This window comes from Athene cunicularia, assembly GCF_003259725.1.
Source record: "Athene cunicularia isolate RWA chromosome 1 unlocalized genomic scaffold, athCun1 chr1_part1, whole genome shotgun sequence".
NCBI lineage: Eukaryota > Metazoa > Chordata > Aves > Strigiformes > Strigidae > Athene > Athene cunicularia.
Genome location: NW_020799091.1, coordinates 124,578,310 through 124,595,165, shown reverse-complemented (window position 1 = coordinate 124,595,165; position 16,856 = coordinate 124,578,310). Strand labels below are relative to the sequence as shown.

At 43.9% G+C, this 16,856-nt stretch overlaps 1 protein-coding gene across 1 annotated transcript in view; it reads left to right on the top strand.

The window, feature by feature from the left end:
• CD58 (CD58 molecule) overlaps positions 1–16,856 on the top strand; it is a 37,327-nt gene that overhangs the window by 4,226 nt on the left and 16,245 nt on the right. Inside the window, exons 2-6 of the mRNA XM_026854908.1 lie at positions 8,354–8,653; positions 9,307–9,561; positions 11,744–11,845; positions 14,175–14,231; positions 14,444–14,497. Of these exons, the coding sequence (XP_026710709.1) occupies positions 8,354–8,653; positions 9,307–9,561; positions 11,744–11,845; positions 14,175–14,231; positions 14,444–14,497 (768 nt within the window). The remainder of the gene's footprint in view (positions 1–8,353; positions 8,654–9,306; positions 9,562–11,743; positions 11,846–14,174; positions 14,232–14,443; positions 14,498–16,856) is intronic.

Below are 16,856 nucleotides of genomic sequence, written 5' to 3'. Positions count from 1 at the left end.
AACCCCCCCCCCCCCCCCAAATCAAGTAAGTGCTACAGAAATAAGAGCCCAGGCATTTGCATTCAGAGAAAGGAGCATCCTTACCAATGAGGAAATACAGCCCAGTGGATACTTCTAACATGAAGTTTACTTAGAGGCATCTTCTCAGAGTTGCTTTTCACAGAACTCTCTAGGTTGGAAAAGATCTTGAAGCTCCTCCAGTCCAACCATTAACCTCACACTGACTGTTCCCAACTCCACCAGATCCCTCAGTGTTGGGTCAACCCGACTCTTCAACCCCTCCAGGGATGGAGACTCACCCCTGCCCTGGGCAGCCCATTCCAACAACCCCTTTTGCAAAGAAATACTTCCTAAGAGCCAGTCTAAACCTTCCCTGGCGCAGCTTGAGGCCATTCCCTCCTGTCCCATTCCTTGTTTCTTGGTGTAAGAGACTCATCCCCCCTCTCTGCACCCTCCTTTCAGGGAGCTGTAGAGGGCCATGAGGTCTCCCCTCAGCCTCCTCTTCTCCAGACTAAACCCCCCCAGTTCCCTCAGCCGCTCCCCATCAGACCTGTGCTCCAGACCCTGCACCAGCTCCGTTGCCCTTCTCTGGACACGCTCGAGTCATTCAATGGCCTTTTTGTAGTGAGGGGCCCAAAACTGAACACAGGAATCGAGGTGCAGCCTCAACAGTGCTGAGTACAGGGGTAAGATCCCTTCCCTGTCCCTGCTGGCCACGCTATTGCTGACACAAGCCAGGATGCCATTGGCCTTCTTGGCCACCTGGGCACACTGCTGGCTCCTGTTCAGCCGGCTGTCAATCACCCCCCCCAGGTCCCTCTCTGACTGGCAGCTCTCCAGCCACTCCTCCCCAAGCCTGTAGCGCTCCTGGGGGTTGTTGTGGCCCAAGGGCAGCCCCCGGCATTTGGCCTTAGTGAAACTCCCCCAGTTGGGCTCAGCCCATGGCTCCAGCCTGTCCAGGTCTCTCTGCAGAGCCTCCCTACCCTTGAGCAGATCCCACCCAACTGGGTGTCATCTGCAAACTGACTGAGGGTGCACTCAATCCCCTTGTCTAGATCATCAATAAAGACATTAAAGAGGAGTGGCCCCAAAACTGAGCCCTGGGGGACACCACTCGTGACTGGCCACCAGCTGGATTTAACTCCATTCACCACATTCATTTCATATCATGAGCCAAAGTCTCAAAGGTTAAGAAAATTTGACAGAGCTTCACAATCAGTATCCGTGTTGAAATGTGCAGTGTGCTAGCCTCAGAGCTTCAATTTCAGATCTTTGAAGAAATGGGCCTGACATGCAGAATTGTGGGTTGGGCTAATTGTCCATAATTCAAAGGCAAAGGCATCAGGATTTCAGGTGCACTACTGTTAACCAGATCTTCCTGGCTCACAAAAGAATCAGAGGTGGGTAGAGATGTTGTGAAGCCCAACCCACTCACTTGCTCACTCCCTCTCAGCAGGATGGTGTAGAAAATCAGGAGGACAAAAGCAAGAAAAACTCATGGCTCAAGATAAAGACAATTCAGTAAGTCAATGGGGGAAAACAAAGGGAAGGGGAAAACCAAGTGATGCAGAGGTATCACTCACCCCTTCCCACCAGCAGACTTCTTTGAGCAATGGCTACTTTGGAAAAACTCTCCACTACCTCATTTTTATTGCTGAGCATGACATATGGTAGGGAGTATCTCTTCAGTCAGTTGGGGTCAGCTGTCATGGCTGTGTCCCCTCCCAACCTCTTGCCCATCCCCAGCGTACTCCTAGGATTGGGCGGAGTGAGAAAGAGAGAAGGTCTTGATGCTGTGCAGGCACTTTTCAGCAGTAGCTAAAACATTGGTGTGTTAGCAACACTGTTTTCATCACAGATCTCAAACACAGCACCATACAGGCTGCTATGAGGAAAATTAACTCCATCCCACACAGACCTAGTACACAAGTGTGTGGTAGCAATGCCTGTGGTGAGTAGTAGGAAGAGTAAGACTGGGCAAGTAATTGGAGGACAAGGGGAGTGAAAGGGGCTTGGGCAGGAAGCAGGGTGGAGGGATCTGTGAGGTTCAGCAAATGGAAGAGATGTAAGTGGGAACAAGGCAGAGGAACTGGTATTTCTGGCTATTGTAAAAAAGAAGAACAGTCTCTGGAACTAAACTCACAAAACTTGCTGGAGATTCTCACTTTCCCCTCAATTCACATACCTTAAACTCTGAACCAGAGTAGCCCACCCAAGCTGATGTATGGCTCTGGTGGTACCTTTGTTCCTGTGGAGCTGGTATTTTGTTCTTCTTTGTTCCTCATTCCCCAATTTCTTTCCCTGGAAGTATCCAGGATTGCTTAGTCTTTGTCATAGTCAAGCTTTTCTGCATCTTGCTTGTACCTGCGCTCTCCTGGGATCCACCAAGTTCTTCTGTGAGTCACATACTGAGGCTTTGATAACCCTCCTGTAGGCTTCCCTGAGCTGTGCAGCAGAACGTGCCCCTTCTTCCTCCTCTTCAGGCTGTGCCAGTGTGCACGAAGGAATTAAAATGCAGCTGGCCAAGAGTGTCTGGTCTGATCAGGATACTAGGCAGAAGTTTTAAGTCTCTTCTTTAGTTGACTGTGCATTTTATCTCTTTAACACAGGAAAATGTCTTGAACATGTGGTTTGAATAGTGAGTTACTGAAAAAAAGGGAGGCAGCGTCTCTGTCTCTGACAGGATTTTGGAAAACTTTACTGCTGTCCTAGGTAGCTTTAGGGCTGGGAACCCAGAGCAGAGAGAAGCGTGTGCCCTCAGTGAAGTGCTTAAACACAAGGGATTGAATTTAAGATGCAGCTCAATCCTCATCATTTCCTGGTAACTATTTTACTACTACTCTGGGAGTGAGTGCAGTCACTGCACTTGGGGCCAGAGCAGTGCTGCTGGCCAAAGGGAGCCTGATTCATGTTCTTCTGTGGTTCACTTTCCGTTCCATCTCATGCACAAGCACTGGCGTTCCCATGGCAACTCACATCTGGGTGTTACATCCTTCTGCGGGTTTTGGGTTGGGGGTTTTTTTGGAGTGGGGATGTGTGTCAAGTTAACTTTCAGTGTATTGTACTCTCTGCATGACTCGTTCTTTGTGGGAACGGGCAGACAGAAACAAAGGAGAGGGAGAAATGGGTGTGTCATCCTCACACTTTTGGTCAGCAGCACAGATTTAAAATGACCGGGTAACCTTTGCATGGGGATGCTGCCTGTTGTTAGGACTGTGCTGAGGGATATAACCAAAGGCATGGATTTTGTGGTGGGGAAGTACCCAGACCTGTTGGTGGATGCCACCTTTGGGTCCTGCCTTTGCTGATGTGTAGAGTTCTGTAGATTCAGGCAGCCCCATATTGTCCAGGAGTGCTGTGGTACACAGGTGAAAAACTCTGCTTTTGATGTTACATGTAAGATTTGAAGTCATTCCTGTGTGAATCTGATTTTTCTCTTGGAACAACCTGGGACAGTGCTACAGCTTACTGTCACCTCTGTTCTGTTTCCTGGCTATACTTTTTGCCCATCGTCTAAGTGCTTTCTTACTGGAATTTGGGAAGTGGGTCATATATGTGGCCTGTGAGGGAGTTAGGAGGACTGTGGGTGAATGTTTGTATAGTCCTTCTGGACTGAACATTTATTTCAGGGTTCTCTGCAACTGGTGGTTCTCTGAGGCTTAGGAGGGAAGATAACTTTCTGCTGCTTACAGTTGTTGGGGGAATTCACAATTAAAAAAACCCCAAAAAAACCCAAGCCTAAAAAAAGGGGTAGTTGTGAAGCTACAAAAAATAGAGCAAAAATCCACTATTTAAAAAGCCCAGCTTTTGAGGCATACAGTTACTTGCTACAAGCTCATCAGTAAGGAATTTTCCACACAGCTTCAGCAGGTGGAATGGTAACTGTGGAATCTGGAGGGCTAACTTTGACCTGTTCAAAACAAATTCATGTGGGAGGCTGCCCTGAAGGATATGGGAGTCCAGGAAGGCTGGACATATTTCAAGATTAAAGTCTTTAAAGGCATGGGAGCAGGCTGTTCCCATGTGCCGAAAAATAAGCAGGTGGTGAAGGAGACCGGTCTGGCTAAACAGGGACCTTTGGCTGGATCTCAAGAACAAAAGGACGATCTATAGCCTTTGGAAGAGGGGCCAGGTCTCTCATGAAGATTATAAAGATGTAGTGAAGTTATGCAGGGAGAACATTAGGAGAGCCAAAGCACAGCTAGAGCTCAACTTGGCTACAGCTGTTAAGGATAATAAAAAATGTTTCTATAGATTCATTAACAGCAAAAGGGGGATTAGGGAAAATCTCCCTCCTTTACTGGATGCAGAGGAAAACATGGTAACTAAGGCTGAGGAAAAGGCTGAGGTGCTCAATGCCTACTTTGCCTCAGTCTTTAGCAGTGGAACTGGCTGTTCCCTGGACACCCAGCCTCGTGAGCTGGGAGATGGGGAGGGGAAGCAGATTGAGGTCAGCACAGTTGAAGAGGAGGTGGTCAGAGACCTGCTACACCACTTGGATGCACACAAGTCGGTGGGACCGGATGGGTTACACCCAAGGGTGCTGAAAGAGTTGGCAGATGTGCTCGCCAAGCCACTGTCCGTGATTTACCTGCAATCATGGCTAACTGGGGAGGTCCCATTGGACTGGAGGGTGACAAATGTGACACCCATCTACAAGAAAGGCATCCTGGGTGCCATTAAAAGTCATATAATGGACAACCAGGGGATCAGGCCCAGTCAGCATGGGTTTATGAAAGGCAGGTCCTGCTTGGCAAACCCGATCTCCTTCTATGACAGGGTGACCTACTTACTGGATGAGGGAAAGGCTGTGGATGCTGCTTACCTTTACTTTAATAAGGCCTTTGACACCGTTTCCCACAGAATTCTCCTGGCAAAACTGGGTGCTCGTGGCTTGGATGGGCTCGCGCTTTGCTGGGTAAAATCTGGCTGGATGGCTGGGCCTAAAGAGTTGTGGTGAATGGAGTTCTGAGGACAAGAAGGCTGCATACGCAAAGGTATCTGTCTGCTGGAGAAGTAGGAACAGCAGATGATGTAGATGAGATGAGGTGATGGGTTTGCAGAAGAGGCTTAGTTTCTCTTTATCAGTAACACTTTCATTATGTGATTTGTCTGGAAAGCTGAAACACAGAGACATGGCAGAAGGACGAATCTGGAATGGATTGAAGGAGGTACAGGAGCAGGTAGTCTGACAGTTTCTGTAGAGTCTACTGGAGGCTTTAGCACAGTAGTACTTTGTTGTGTGAACTTTATCCTGAAATAATAGGGTGTGCTAAGGAGAGAGGGAGAAAGTGGAGAAATATCGTTCTTATTTCTGGCTTTCAAAAAGAGTATATGAGAAAGTGTTTCTTTGTTACTTCTCTGTCTTTTCTCACGGCAGAGAGCTGTGAGAAGTTAACTGCTGTGGAATGGGAAAGCTGTCTCTATAAAATGAAGTAGAAAAGAGAGGAGAGTTCCTTGGAAATTTAGAAGATGCTTTCTTTAGAAGCTCAAAGGTATGTGGTAGAGAACTTATGCAACATTTCTGGGTGATGATGTATAATTTCCTTGAAAAAGGGAAGCTGACATCATTGACTGGAAGTTTTCTTTATTTTTTCACTGGAGTAGCAAAGCAGGGAAGTAGAAGTGTCCAATCTCTGGTTTTAAATATGAGAGGACAACAGTTCCCCTGAAAGGATAACATTTTCCCTGTCTTCTGCTGCTTGCTGCCAAGCCGTTGTTTCACCAGCTAGCGAGAGTGCGTTGAAGAGGACAGCACTCCCCCAAGCCAAGCAGAAGCTGTGGAGGGAAAATGTGTTTTCTTTTCAGCTCTGCTTTTGTCCAGTCTCATTTCTGGGCTTGAAGAAGGAACAATCTCTCAACTCCACCCTAACTCTTATGACTAACTGAAAGAAAGCAAAGACGTGGAGAGTTTACATGCATCAAAACCCAGGCTTAGGAAGTTGTAAGTGTTTGGCTGAGGAGTGGTGGCTGTCCTTGCTCACTTTCTTAGTTCCCAGCAAATGACTGCTTTCCTCACAGAAGAGAGTTATGTTACCTTGTTCTTGTCAACAGCCACTGTGGTTTAGCTTATGCATGCTGACATTAAACCATCACATCTTGGTTGTATCTGTGAGCTGAAATTACTGAGAGGTAGAATTTCACAGTGGGTAGAGCAGGGACTTTTCCTCCATGCTAGGAAAACTATAGGTCCTTAGGCAGTGAGAGATGATTTCTTGAGGAAAAAGCGCTCCTATAAATTGTCTTTATGAAACAAAAGACTCCAACAAGACCCCAAGCTTCATCAGATCAAAACAGTGTTTCATCTTGCCCAGCATTTTGCCTTCTTGTGGTCTCCAAACACAAATTTTGGAGCTCATTGGGTTCTTCTCTTTTCTGGAAATTGTTAACTGAGATGAGTGGAAAGAGGTGCTACTACTGGAGCGGTGGGAGCAAATGAGATGTTTGAGTCTGTCTGAAAAAGATAGAAGACAAAGAAAGGCAGGTAGGTTGTGTTGAAAAGATGTGGGAGTGATAGCTGAGCTCTCTGAGCCCTGTTTACTTTTTCCAGTTCCCATGCCTGGAAAAGGCCATAGCATAAATGAAGACAAGAGAAAGTAGAAACTGTAACAGCATGAGAAGAATACTTTCATGGGCAAATTGCAAACAATTTGGGTAGTCCATGAGAAGTAAGACATGGAGAAGACCTCCTGTGTGTGCAGTTCTGTACGCAAGCACATAGAAGTGTGTTTCCCATTGCTTGCCTTCAGCCTCCTGTTTGAGAAAGTCTTTGTTTCTATGGTGTGGCACCAGGCAGAAGAGCAGGATGCTGGCAAGCACTATTTGCTGATGAGAAACATAATCTTAATGACTAGCCCGGCTGACCTCCCAACTGCTTTCAATATGGAAAGGAGCCAGGATGTGAAGCAAGATGGGCTGTAGTTTGTTTTCTGGACTCATACACAGTGAAGGGGAGTGACTTGGTTTGATGTGATAAAGTTGTAGTATCCACACTGATTTATGAACAGTAGTAAGTTTTCCTACGATGATGACACGAGAAGCAAGGAAAGCACAGAATGTTATAGGGATTGGTGGGTTCTTGACTTGATGCCGTTTAGGAATTTAAAAAAAAAAAAATCAAACCCAAACCAAATCCCAAATAGTAGCTGTCACTTGGGAGCAGTTGGCTTGAGGAGTAAGCTTCTGAAATATTTTTCTTTCACCGTGCACTGTTACTGTTTAAAGGGAACTTTTCCATGGTGCATGTTGGGAATCTTGCCTTAAAATGAGACCTTCTATATGTTAATCATGTCCTTCCTTCAATGTATTAGTAAAAAATCACTAGCTACCACGGAGCGGGATTGAGTCCTTAATGCAAGTGTAACTTGAACTCAGCATTGACATGTTTTTGTCTGTCTGCATACATGTCTGCTGTGTCAGTAGTCTTGTGATTTTTTTTTTTAAATTTTTTTTTTAGAGCCATTCAGAGCTACTTGGAAGTAGGAGGTGATTGCTAAAGACTGAAGCAGGGACACAGAGGTGCTAATGGCTTACGTGCTAATGGTTTACACTATTTCCCCACAGCAAAATTTGGTCTTATCTGTTACATAAGTAGGTTTTATTTGCACATATGGCTGTTTTTAATAAGAACTAGGGAAAATCTCTTATCCCTTTTTCGTGGTGTTTATTTATACTGAACGTTTGGGTGTCTTTTAGCAGAATATGATGGATATAAAACTGATAGCAGTTAATGTTTCAGACAGTTCCCATTTCTTGCTTGCAGCTCTGCTGTATCTGAGAGGTTGGGATACTGTTTCACACACATTGGCTGTGAAATAAACTTGCTTAAGTGACGTTTCCAAAGGAAATCCCTATATCCCCATGATTTCAGAGCAGGGGCTTTAAACTGAGTAGTAATTTTGTATCAAAAGTCTGCTTTTTACTAACTGTGTGGATATTCATGCTAGAAAATTGCAGTTAATTTGCACAGTGGGAGCTTCAGTGTGGGCATTCTGCAGCAAGATGCTGAGATGGTTTTTGCTGATGATAACAATCCTTCATTTCATCTTTTCCCCCACCCCATGGACAGGAGGCCTAATTCAAGCAAACAGAGGGAAAGTATTCAGGATAGAGTAGCTTAGGATAGGAAGAAAGTCAGGATGATGGTTCTACCTCGGTATAGAATGTGGAAATTGGATCCCTTTGCCGTGCCTGTCACATGATTGTGCAGACAGGTTGGGTTTGGGTAATTCTTAACTGACATATGCCTTCCTTTGCAACATTGTGATGTGCTTCTAACCTAAATTTGACTGTATCTGATACAGCATTAGTCGAGCAATAGTTAAAGTAACTTTTTTCTTTTTTTCCCCTGTAGCACACATCCGCTGTGATGACGTGTTTGGTGTCTTGGGAGAAAATTTTACTTTTCCAGTAAAAATAGACCAAGCAATAATGGAAATTATTTGGACAAAAAACAAGGATAAAGTGGCTGAATGGGAAGGGCAAGGCGAAACGACATATTTTCCTTCTTTCCAGTACAGAAGCTTGCTTAGCAAGGAGAATGGGTCCTTGACTATATTTAACTTGGAATACAGTGATGCTGGCACATATGTGTTAGACTGCTTGGATTCTAGGAAAAAAAATCATGTCTTAACCTTCATACTTGCTGTGTTAGGTAAGTAGTAGAAGAACTGCATGAAGAATTTGCATGACTATTCCCTTTAAGAAGGCTAGAAAGTGGATTGTTTATTTGTCAGTGGAGCAAACAGAAACAGAGGGACCTGTTCTTTTGCTTGTTAACTTGCTTAGGCACTTTTAGAGAAATTTTCAAAAGTGGCATCTAATTTGTGTGCCCTTATTACTCACCTGGGAATGACTTTTAGAATATATGTAGATGGCACACTGTGTACTTTCAGCAGATAATAACTTAGTCAACTTGCTGAAAGAGTTTGGTTATCCCAGGCAGTATATATCTACTAAAGATGCTCATGCAGGCTTATTATACAGGCTTGAATATCTGTGGTATAATCCTGTGCAGATCTACGCAGCTTCACTAGTAGTCTTTGGGAAATATATTTGCCCAGTGTGTATATTAGTCCTATTGATAGTGAAGCATGAGGGATCTCAAACTAGGCACTGCAGAACTACAGACAGGGCCACTTCTAGAAATACATTTCTCATGCACATGTGTGTGCATGCACACACACCTAACACATACATTTTATCTGTACACTTTCCTGCTGCTTTTGTTGCTGCAGCCCTTGTCCTGTGCTAAAATTCAAGGCAGCGTATAACCAAAATAATACAGAATGTTTTCTCTCCTTTTAGCTCCTCCCTCAGAACCTGAGATAAATTGCAACATCACTGGCGATAAACTTGTGTTAAAATGTACAGCAGATTTCCAGAAGCCTCTGAATTATGTTTGGAAGTTCAGTAGCAACAAAAAAACTCATCAGACCCAGGAAGTTTCCACCAATAATAAGGATGTTGACATTTCCGAGAAAGCTGCATATTTCATTAAATTCTCTCAAACGGAAAAGAGCTCTGAAATCTCTTTGATTCAATGCTATCCAGATGGAAAAGGTAATGAATAGGTCGGGCTGTGTATGCAAGTCTGAGAGGTTAGGTTATGAAGCAGCATGGACTTTGAGTCTGTTTCTACTGATTTCTCATGAAGTTGAATTTGAAGAGTAAAAAGCATCAGATGTCATTTTGTCTCTTAAAAGTGTGTTTAAGGATGGTGAAATGTGTGAGGTTAACAGCTTGATCCCCCTTTAGAAATATACTTTTTGCAGGGATCTCAACAGAATAAAACCTTCAGCTGTGATTTGAAATGAGTAACAATAAAGAGGGAGACAACACTTAGAAGATCTCTTCTGAACCTTCTGGCCTTGTTTAATTAATGCTAATGACTATTATGCTCTTAGTGCTGTTTTCCATGAACTGGAATGAAACTATTCAGTTGTTTTGAGTGAGTCATCTAGAAGTCATTAGATAGATTTCTCATCTAGCGTATGCATGAATCAATAAGCATACTTTTTTTCCTCCTTCACAGATAGACATAAAAAAGAGAAAGGAGAGTTTTCCTGCTGTTGCTTATTGCTTTGGGACTGCCTCAGCTGAGCTTGCTTTTTTTTTTTTTTTTTTTTTTAAACATAGGATGAGAATATGTTTGGAACCATCTGTGTAAAGGAACTGACAAAATTTCCCACTTCTGTGCAAAAGTAATTTTCATGGTTTACCAGTGTAAATTCCTTCACTGGAATTATGTATTAAAGACTTGTTGGAAATGAGGCATGTGGTAGGTTGACCTTGGCTGGCTGGCAGGTGCCCGCCCAGCTGCTCTATCACTACAACAGAACAGGGGGCAGAAAACATGACAAAGCCTTGTGGGTCAAGATAAGGACAAGGAGATGACTCAGCATTTAACCATCATGGGCAAAACAGTCTTGACTTGATGAACATTAGCTTAATTTATTGTCAATCAAAATCAGAGTAGGATAATGAGAAACAAGAACAAATATAAAACTCCTTCCCCCCACACCTCCATTTCTCCCAGGCTCAACTTCACTGCTGATTTCTCTATCTCCTCCCCTTGTGCAACACGGAGAGATAGGGATTGGGAGGTGCAGTCAGTTCATTACATGTTACCTCTGCAGCTCCTTCTTCACACTCTTCCCTGGCTCCTGTGGGGGGGGCCCCACCCATGGGAGGCAGTCCTTTGTACACTTCTCCAATGGGGTACCTCCCCACAGGCTGCAGTTCTTCATGAACTGCTGCAGTGTGGGTCCTTTTCATGTGTCCTTTCCACAGGGTTCTGTCCTTCACAGGTCTTGCCAGTAAACCTGCTGCAGCGTGGGCTCCTCTACAGGGGGGTCACAGGGCCTGCCAGGAGCCTGCTCCAGCGCAGACTCTCCACAGGGTCACAGCCTCCTTTGGGCACATCCCCCTGCTCTGGCTTGGGGCCCCCTGTGAGCTGCAGGTGGAGATCTGATGCCCCGTGGGCCTCCCTGGGCTGCAGGGCACAGCCTGCTTCACTGCGGGCTTTGCCAGGTGCTGCAGGGGAATCTTCTCCTACACCTCCTTCCCCTCCTTCTTCACTGGCTTTGGTGCCTGCAGAGTTGTTGCTCTCACATACTCTCACTCCTCTCTCCAAGCTGCTGTTGCACAGCAGTTTTTACCCCTTTTTGAATATGTTATTGCAGAGGTGCTACCTACAACACTGACAGGCTCAACTTTGGCCAGCGGCAGGTCTGTCTCGGAGCTGGCTGGAACTGGCTCCATCCATGGGGGCAGCTTCTGACATCTCACCAAAGCCACTCCTGTAGCCCCCCTGTTACCAGAACCTTGCCATGCACATCCGATGCAAGACACTTGCTGAAGTTTCATTTGGCTGAAATCTTTCTCGGCCTTTCGTAGGCCAAAAAAGAATCACTTTTCAAGTGGATGATGTACCTTTGCTGAACTAAGGTACTTACCACGTAACTTTCCTGGAGCTGACTTAAGGTTTTGCTAATAACTGACTCTGGTGCGTTAGTTTTTTGAAGTTACTTTTTTAAAAACAAATAGCTGTAAAACATACTCAGGGTTATATTTCTGCTTAGGGTTTTGCTGATAACTGACTCTGATGCATTAATTTTTTGAAGCTACTTTTTAAAAACAAATAGCTGTAAAACATACTCAGGGTTGTATTTCTGCTGAAGTAGTGTATCACATAGTTGTTTTTTAAATAACTGATCATTATTTATTTTATTTTATTTTAAAGGAGACAGCTATAACAAAAGAAGCAGAGGTGCTGTTATTGCGGTTTCCGTTCTCTTCATTGCAGCTGTAGGAATAGCAGTAGCAGTATACCTATACAGAAAAGGTTTGTATAACATTTCCTAACTGAATCTAACATGCTTTGAAATTATGCTGATCTGAGGTTCTGTAGAATGTATGAAAGTTTCTGGTTGTGGGATGTATTGTAAATACAGTAGTAGAAACAAGTACCCCATAGGCAACGCCTAAGGGATCTGAATGAAAAAATACACTGAGCTTTCTTGCTCTTGGACATTGGGCTCTGTGTACTGGGAAACACTGTAGCTTGTATTTGCATGTTTCTCTCTTAGACTGAATATTTAATTTATGGTGTGTTTCTACTTACCAAGTATCTATGGCCTCTCCCATTCCTACTTGAGTGTGCTTTCACTGTCTTTTTGGAGAGCATCATGAAGCTGCCCTCAAGAGCGGATTTATTGCTGAGACAGGCTCTTACCAGGGCCTGTTGAATACCTTATACTGAATCTAATCTGACAACTCGATGTGCTCAACTGATACATAGGGACTTCTGAGACTCCTGTCAACCTGTATTGCCATCATCTCGGAGTTCTAGATTTGTATCTTGATACATCCCTACACTGAACTCAGGTACCTTTTTTGTAAATCTGATGGCTTACATGGTAACTGTAGGCTATCACTGTGTATCTGTTGCTGCCACCTTTTTAGGTTAATATGTCAGATTGTATTCTGGCTTGAAAAAGAGGTGCACACCATCTTTTCTCTTTGTGTTTGAGAGAGTCCCAACCAAGAATACATTGCCTCATCCTAAGGGTGCTCTACATGGAAAATTCCTGTTGGCTTCCAGGTGGGTCCACCCCTTGGGGGTGGCTGCAGGGTGGAGAGGATGGCATGCATTGTCGCCTCTCTGGGAAGGACCGATTGATGATATTGTGGAGGGAGGCTCTGATCAGAGCATGCATAGGTGTATATTGCATGAGGACCTTATGCTTTCCTGATCATTCCCCATTTAATTTCTGTTGGCATGGAATCATAAAATAAGCTAGGTGGGAAGGAATTTCTGGAGGTTCCATCCAACTTGCTGCTCAGAACAGGACCATCTTCAAAGCTAGAACAGGTTGCTGAGGGCCTTGTCCAGTCAAAACGTTGAACAATTCTAAGGATGGAAGTTCCCCAGCCTCTTTCAGCCTGTGTTCAAGTGCTGAACCACCCTTGTGGAGCAGGATATTTCCCTTATTTCTGTTAGGGATTTCTCTTTCGCAACTTGCAGCCATTGCTTCCTGTCTTTGTTTTGTACTTACGAGAGGAGTTTCCTTTGTTTTCTATGTAAGTTATTTGTAGACTGCAATTAGCCACTCCCTTAGCCTTTTTTTGCCTTCAACTGAACAAACCTAATTCTCTCAATACCTCCTTGCACAGCTCCTGCCCCTTCAACATCTTGGTGGACATTTGCTGGACTAACTTCAGAATGTCAGTGTTTTTTCCTGAACTGAGAGCCTAAAACTAGACACAGTACTCCACATGTGGTGTCTGACTAGAGGGGAAGAATTATTTCTGTCAATGGGCTGACTATGCTTCTGCTAACACAACCCAGTATCTGGTAGATTTCTACTGCAGGGGCATATTTTTGACTGATGTTCAATTCAGCATCCACCAAGGCTTCCAGGTCCTTTTCTGCAGAGCTATTTTCTAGCCAGGCAGTGCTCAGCTTGTGCTGTTCTGTGGGGCGCTTTCAAGAGGCGCAGGACTTTTATGTTTGCCTTTGAACATCACATCTCTTTTGCCAGCACATTCTTCCAGGTTACTGAAGTCCCTCTGAGGGGCAGCCCTGTCTTTCAGCACGTCCCCTACTCTTCCCAGCTTCACATCACCTGCAAACTTTCTGAGGGTGCCTTCTGTGCCCTTGTCCATGTTGGTGAAGTTGAACAAAACTATGTTTGGTATCAATATGAGAAGAATCTCACTCAGAACTGGCCATCAGTTAGACTCAAAACAATTCAGCTACTTTCCTTGAAACAGCAAAGGTTTGACCATGCTAGAAAATAAATTTCTCATAGCTTGGTAGAATAAGCACTGTACAGGTATAATCAAACAGAAGATTCGATTTGCTGATGCAAGTACAAGACTCAGAATCCTAAATTGCTAAGCTCTGCTTTGGATTTGGTTATATGTGTTCTGACTTTTTGTTGCAGGAGGCCCATTTTGTTGATTTCTCATGATTGCTTTTGCCCCCAAACAATATTTCACTCTTTCTACTTTCCCAAGTTGACTATTCAGTTGCATGTCCTCATTTTTTTTTTTTTATTTAGGTTGGGCAGGAGTATGGTTGAATGGATGGAGGCTGTCAGATAGTTTCCAAAGGTACCAAACTTTATTTCAGAATAATTTTTCCAGGTATTCTATTTGTTTTGGTGCAGGTAGAACTAAACTTGGAACAGAAAAAGCTGCTCAGAACAGTCTCGCACCTGGCTCAGGTAAGAGAGTTAGTGTCATAAACGTGTGGAAATCAGACTATTGCTTTAGTTTGGTCTATATAGGCTTGTAATTTTTTTCTCTGTCGGTATAATCTTGCATTGGAGAGGTAAAGGAGTAAGTTTTCTTTCAGGTCTTAGTTGTTTTACAGAATGTAGTTATTTTTTCCAGGTCGTTAATACATACTTTCAAAAATAAATAAATTTTGTTATAGAAGATCGGCTGCTTTGCCCTGTGGACAGACAAGAACAGCCTAACTTAGAGAGAGGTAAGAAACCTGTATTGGTCTTTAAATGTTTCTAAACATCTGCTGTTGGTTGGAGCAAAGAGTCTCATCTGCTCTTTCCATTTTTTCTGAGGGTCAAAGCTTTTGAGTTGATTTTCATTGTGTGCACATGTGGCCGCAGGGTCTCAGCTGAGGTCCAATATTGGATAAGCATAGGGACCTGCACTTAGTGGGGCTGGCAGAATTACTGACAGTGAATGGCCTGAGATTTTCCTGGTCAGCAGATCTCTCTGGAGGTGAATGCCTCTTCTGACAATGGAGAATGGGGGCTGGTCTCAGGATGAGGCCTGAAAAAGCACACACTATAGGCCAAACTGTCTGCTGGAGAACTTACTCTTTAAGTAAGTTCTTTCTGTTTGGTTAGGGCTGGTTTATGTGCTAAACTGAGGTTAATATTTCTTCTACCTCTTTTAATCTTACCTGCCTGTCCCATTTATATAAACTCCTCTCAGAAATTTGGTTGATTATTTTTCTAAACCCAGTATTCATACCAAGTGCTTAGGGCTGGGCATGAATGCAATACATTGTTCATTCATTCCCAGTGTTCCCTATGGAAATTTCTTGCTGGCCTATCTTGGAAGTTGGGCAGCTAGCCTTTTTCTCTGTGTATTGAATTTAACTTGGAATGCTGGTGGCTCCAGGGAGTGGGGGTTGATGCTGTGCATATAGCAGTAGATTTAATAATGATTCCTGAAGGTATTATCACATCAGACTGGCAGGAGTTTGCTGTTAGTTTACCTTGGTAATATCTTGAAAATCCATGCAAGGACTGGTGAAGACAGGCACATTGCTAGTCTGGTGTGCAGAACTCTGGTCCTTGCTTTTGGTGCATGGCTCTGGTGCACACTTACATCCTATGGGTCAAGTTGCAATTGTCTGCTTTTCTTTCTCTAACACCTCTCAGTTGTTTCTGGAAAAAAATCTGTCAGCAGCACCTTTTCGTTCACTCTTACTCCATTTTGCAGGCCTGTGTTCTCCTTTTAATAGTCAAGATGAGGGAAGGAGACAGTGGAGGAACTTCTCATGTCTTTCCATTAGTTACCAGTCTGCTTCCCACCCATGATTTCTGTACGTGATGCTTTTCTGCAGGCAGTACAGATTCTCAGGGTTGTCTGCATTCCTGTCTTCCCATCCACATCTCCACTTGTTTCTGCTGTCTGTTCTAATCCTGCATTATTTTTGGAGGTTGGGTTTATTGGGTTTTTTTGGGGGGGAGAGGGCATTCCTTCTTTAATTTGCAGCAAGCTTGTTCACTTCTCCAGCTTTGGATCTGTGTGTTGGGATGTTTGAATCACTATAGCATGAGCAGCTAAGGAAGGGGACAACTCGTTTTGTCTGTGCTCCTTTCACAAGGGTGAATGAGGCTAACATGTTCCAACTCTATGTATGCCTCGTGTTGCCAGGACCACTGTGGTCTGTTCTTACAAACCAAACTAAATTAGCCCCTAGGCAGTCAAGCAGATGAGGGAGAGCAGGGGAAGGATCTTAAAAAACACTTTGTTCTGAAGGTCACCAGACCAAATACTGTTTCAGTGGGAAGTGCCCAAAGCTCCTGCCATCAGATACAACCTCAGTGCCCTCTTGGAGTGTTCCGGTGTTGAACTAATGGTGGTAAGATACGCAGTCTGGTATCTTACACGAGCTACTAGAGTTAGCATAAAGCTGGAGTAGAATGTTTCTGGAATTCCAAACTACTGTGTCACCTTTGCAGAGATTTTCTGTATGTTTAATTTCTTAAGGTGTTCTTTAATTTCTGAAGTTTCTTAATGGTTTTATGGGTTTGGAGGTTATAAAACCTGATGAGGTTCTTTGTGATGGGCCTGGAAAAGATGCCACAGGTAGAGAGGCAGCACTATGAAAGCAGGTCTTTAGGAGGTTTTTGTTGCTGGGTTTGGGTTTTTCTCCTCCCTTTCTACCCACTCTGCCCCAGCATATCAAAGTCTTATGAACTTTTCAGTAGGATTTTGGATAAAGAACTTGATTTTTCTTCTGATATTTTCATACAGTTGTTAAAGCTGTGGTTCTAGTCCATGTTTCAGAGATCACTGAAGTCTAGAGACTATGGATGGATTTGAAGGTGAAAAAAGGAGGACAGGAAGAAAAAAAAAACACAAAAATTTACTTTAGAATGGCCCATGTTTCCATTAAAGATTCTTTAAGCTCTGCAAGAGAAAGGGTTTAAAGTCAGTGTGTTACTGCAACAAATAGATGAAGTAAAAAAAGGAGATGTGAATTCTCGGCTGTCTCTGGCTTATTGTGGCAGATCTGTTCAGCTTTATCACCTTAAGTCAGCCCACTTCAGAAAGATTTGGTAAAGCTGTAGGCATAAGTAGAGATAATG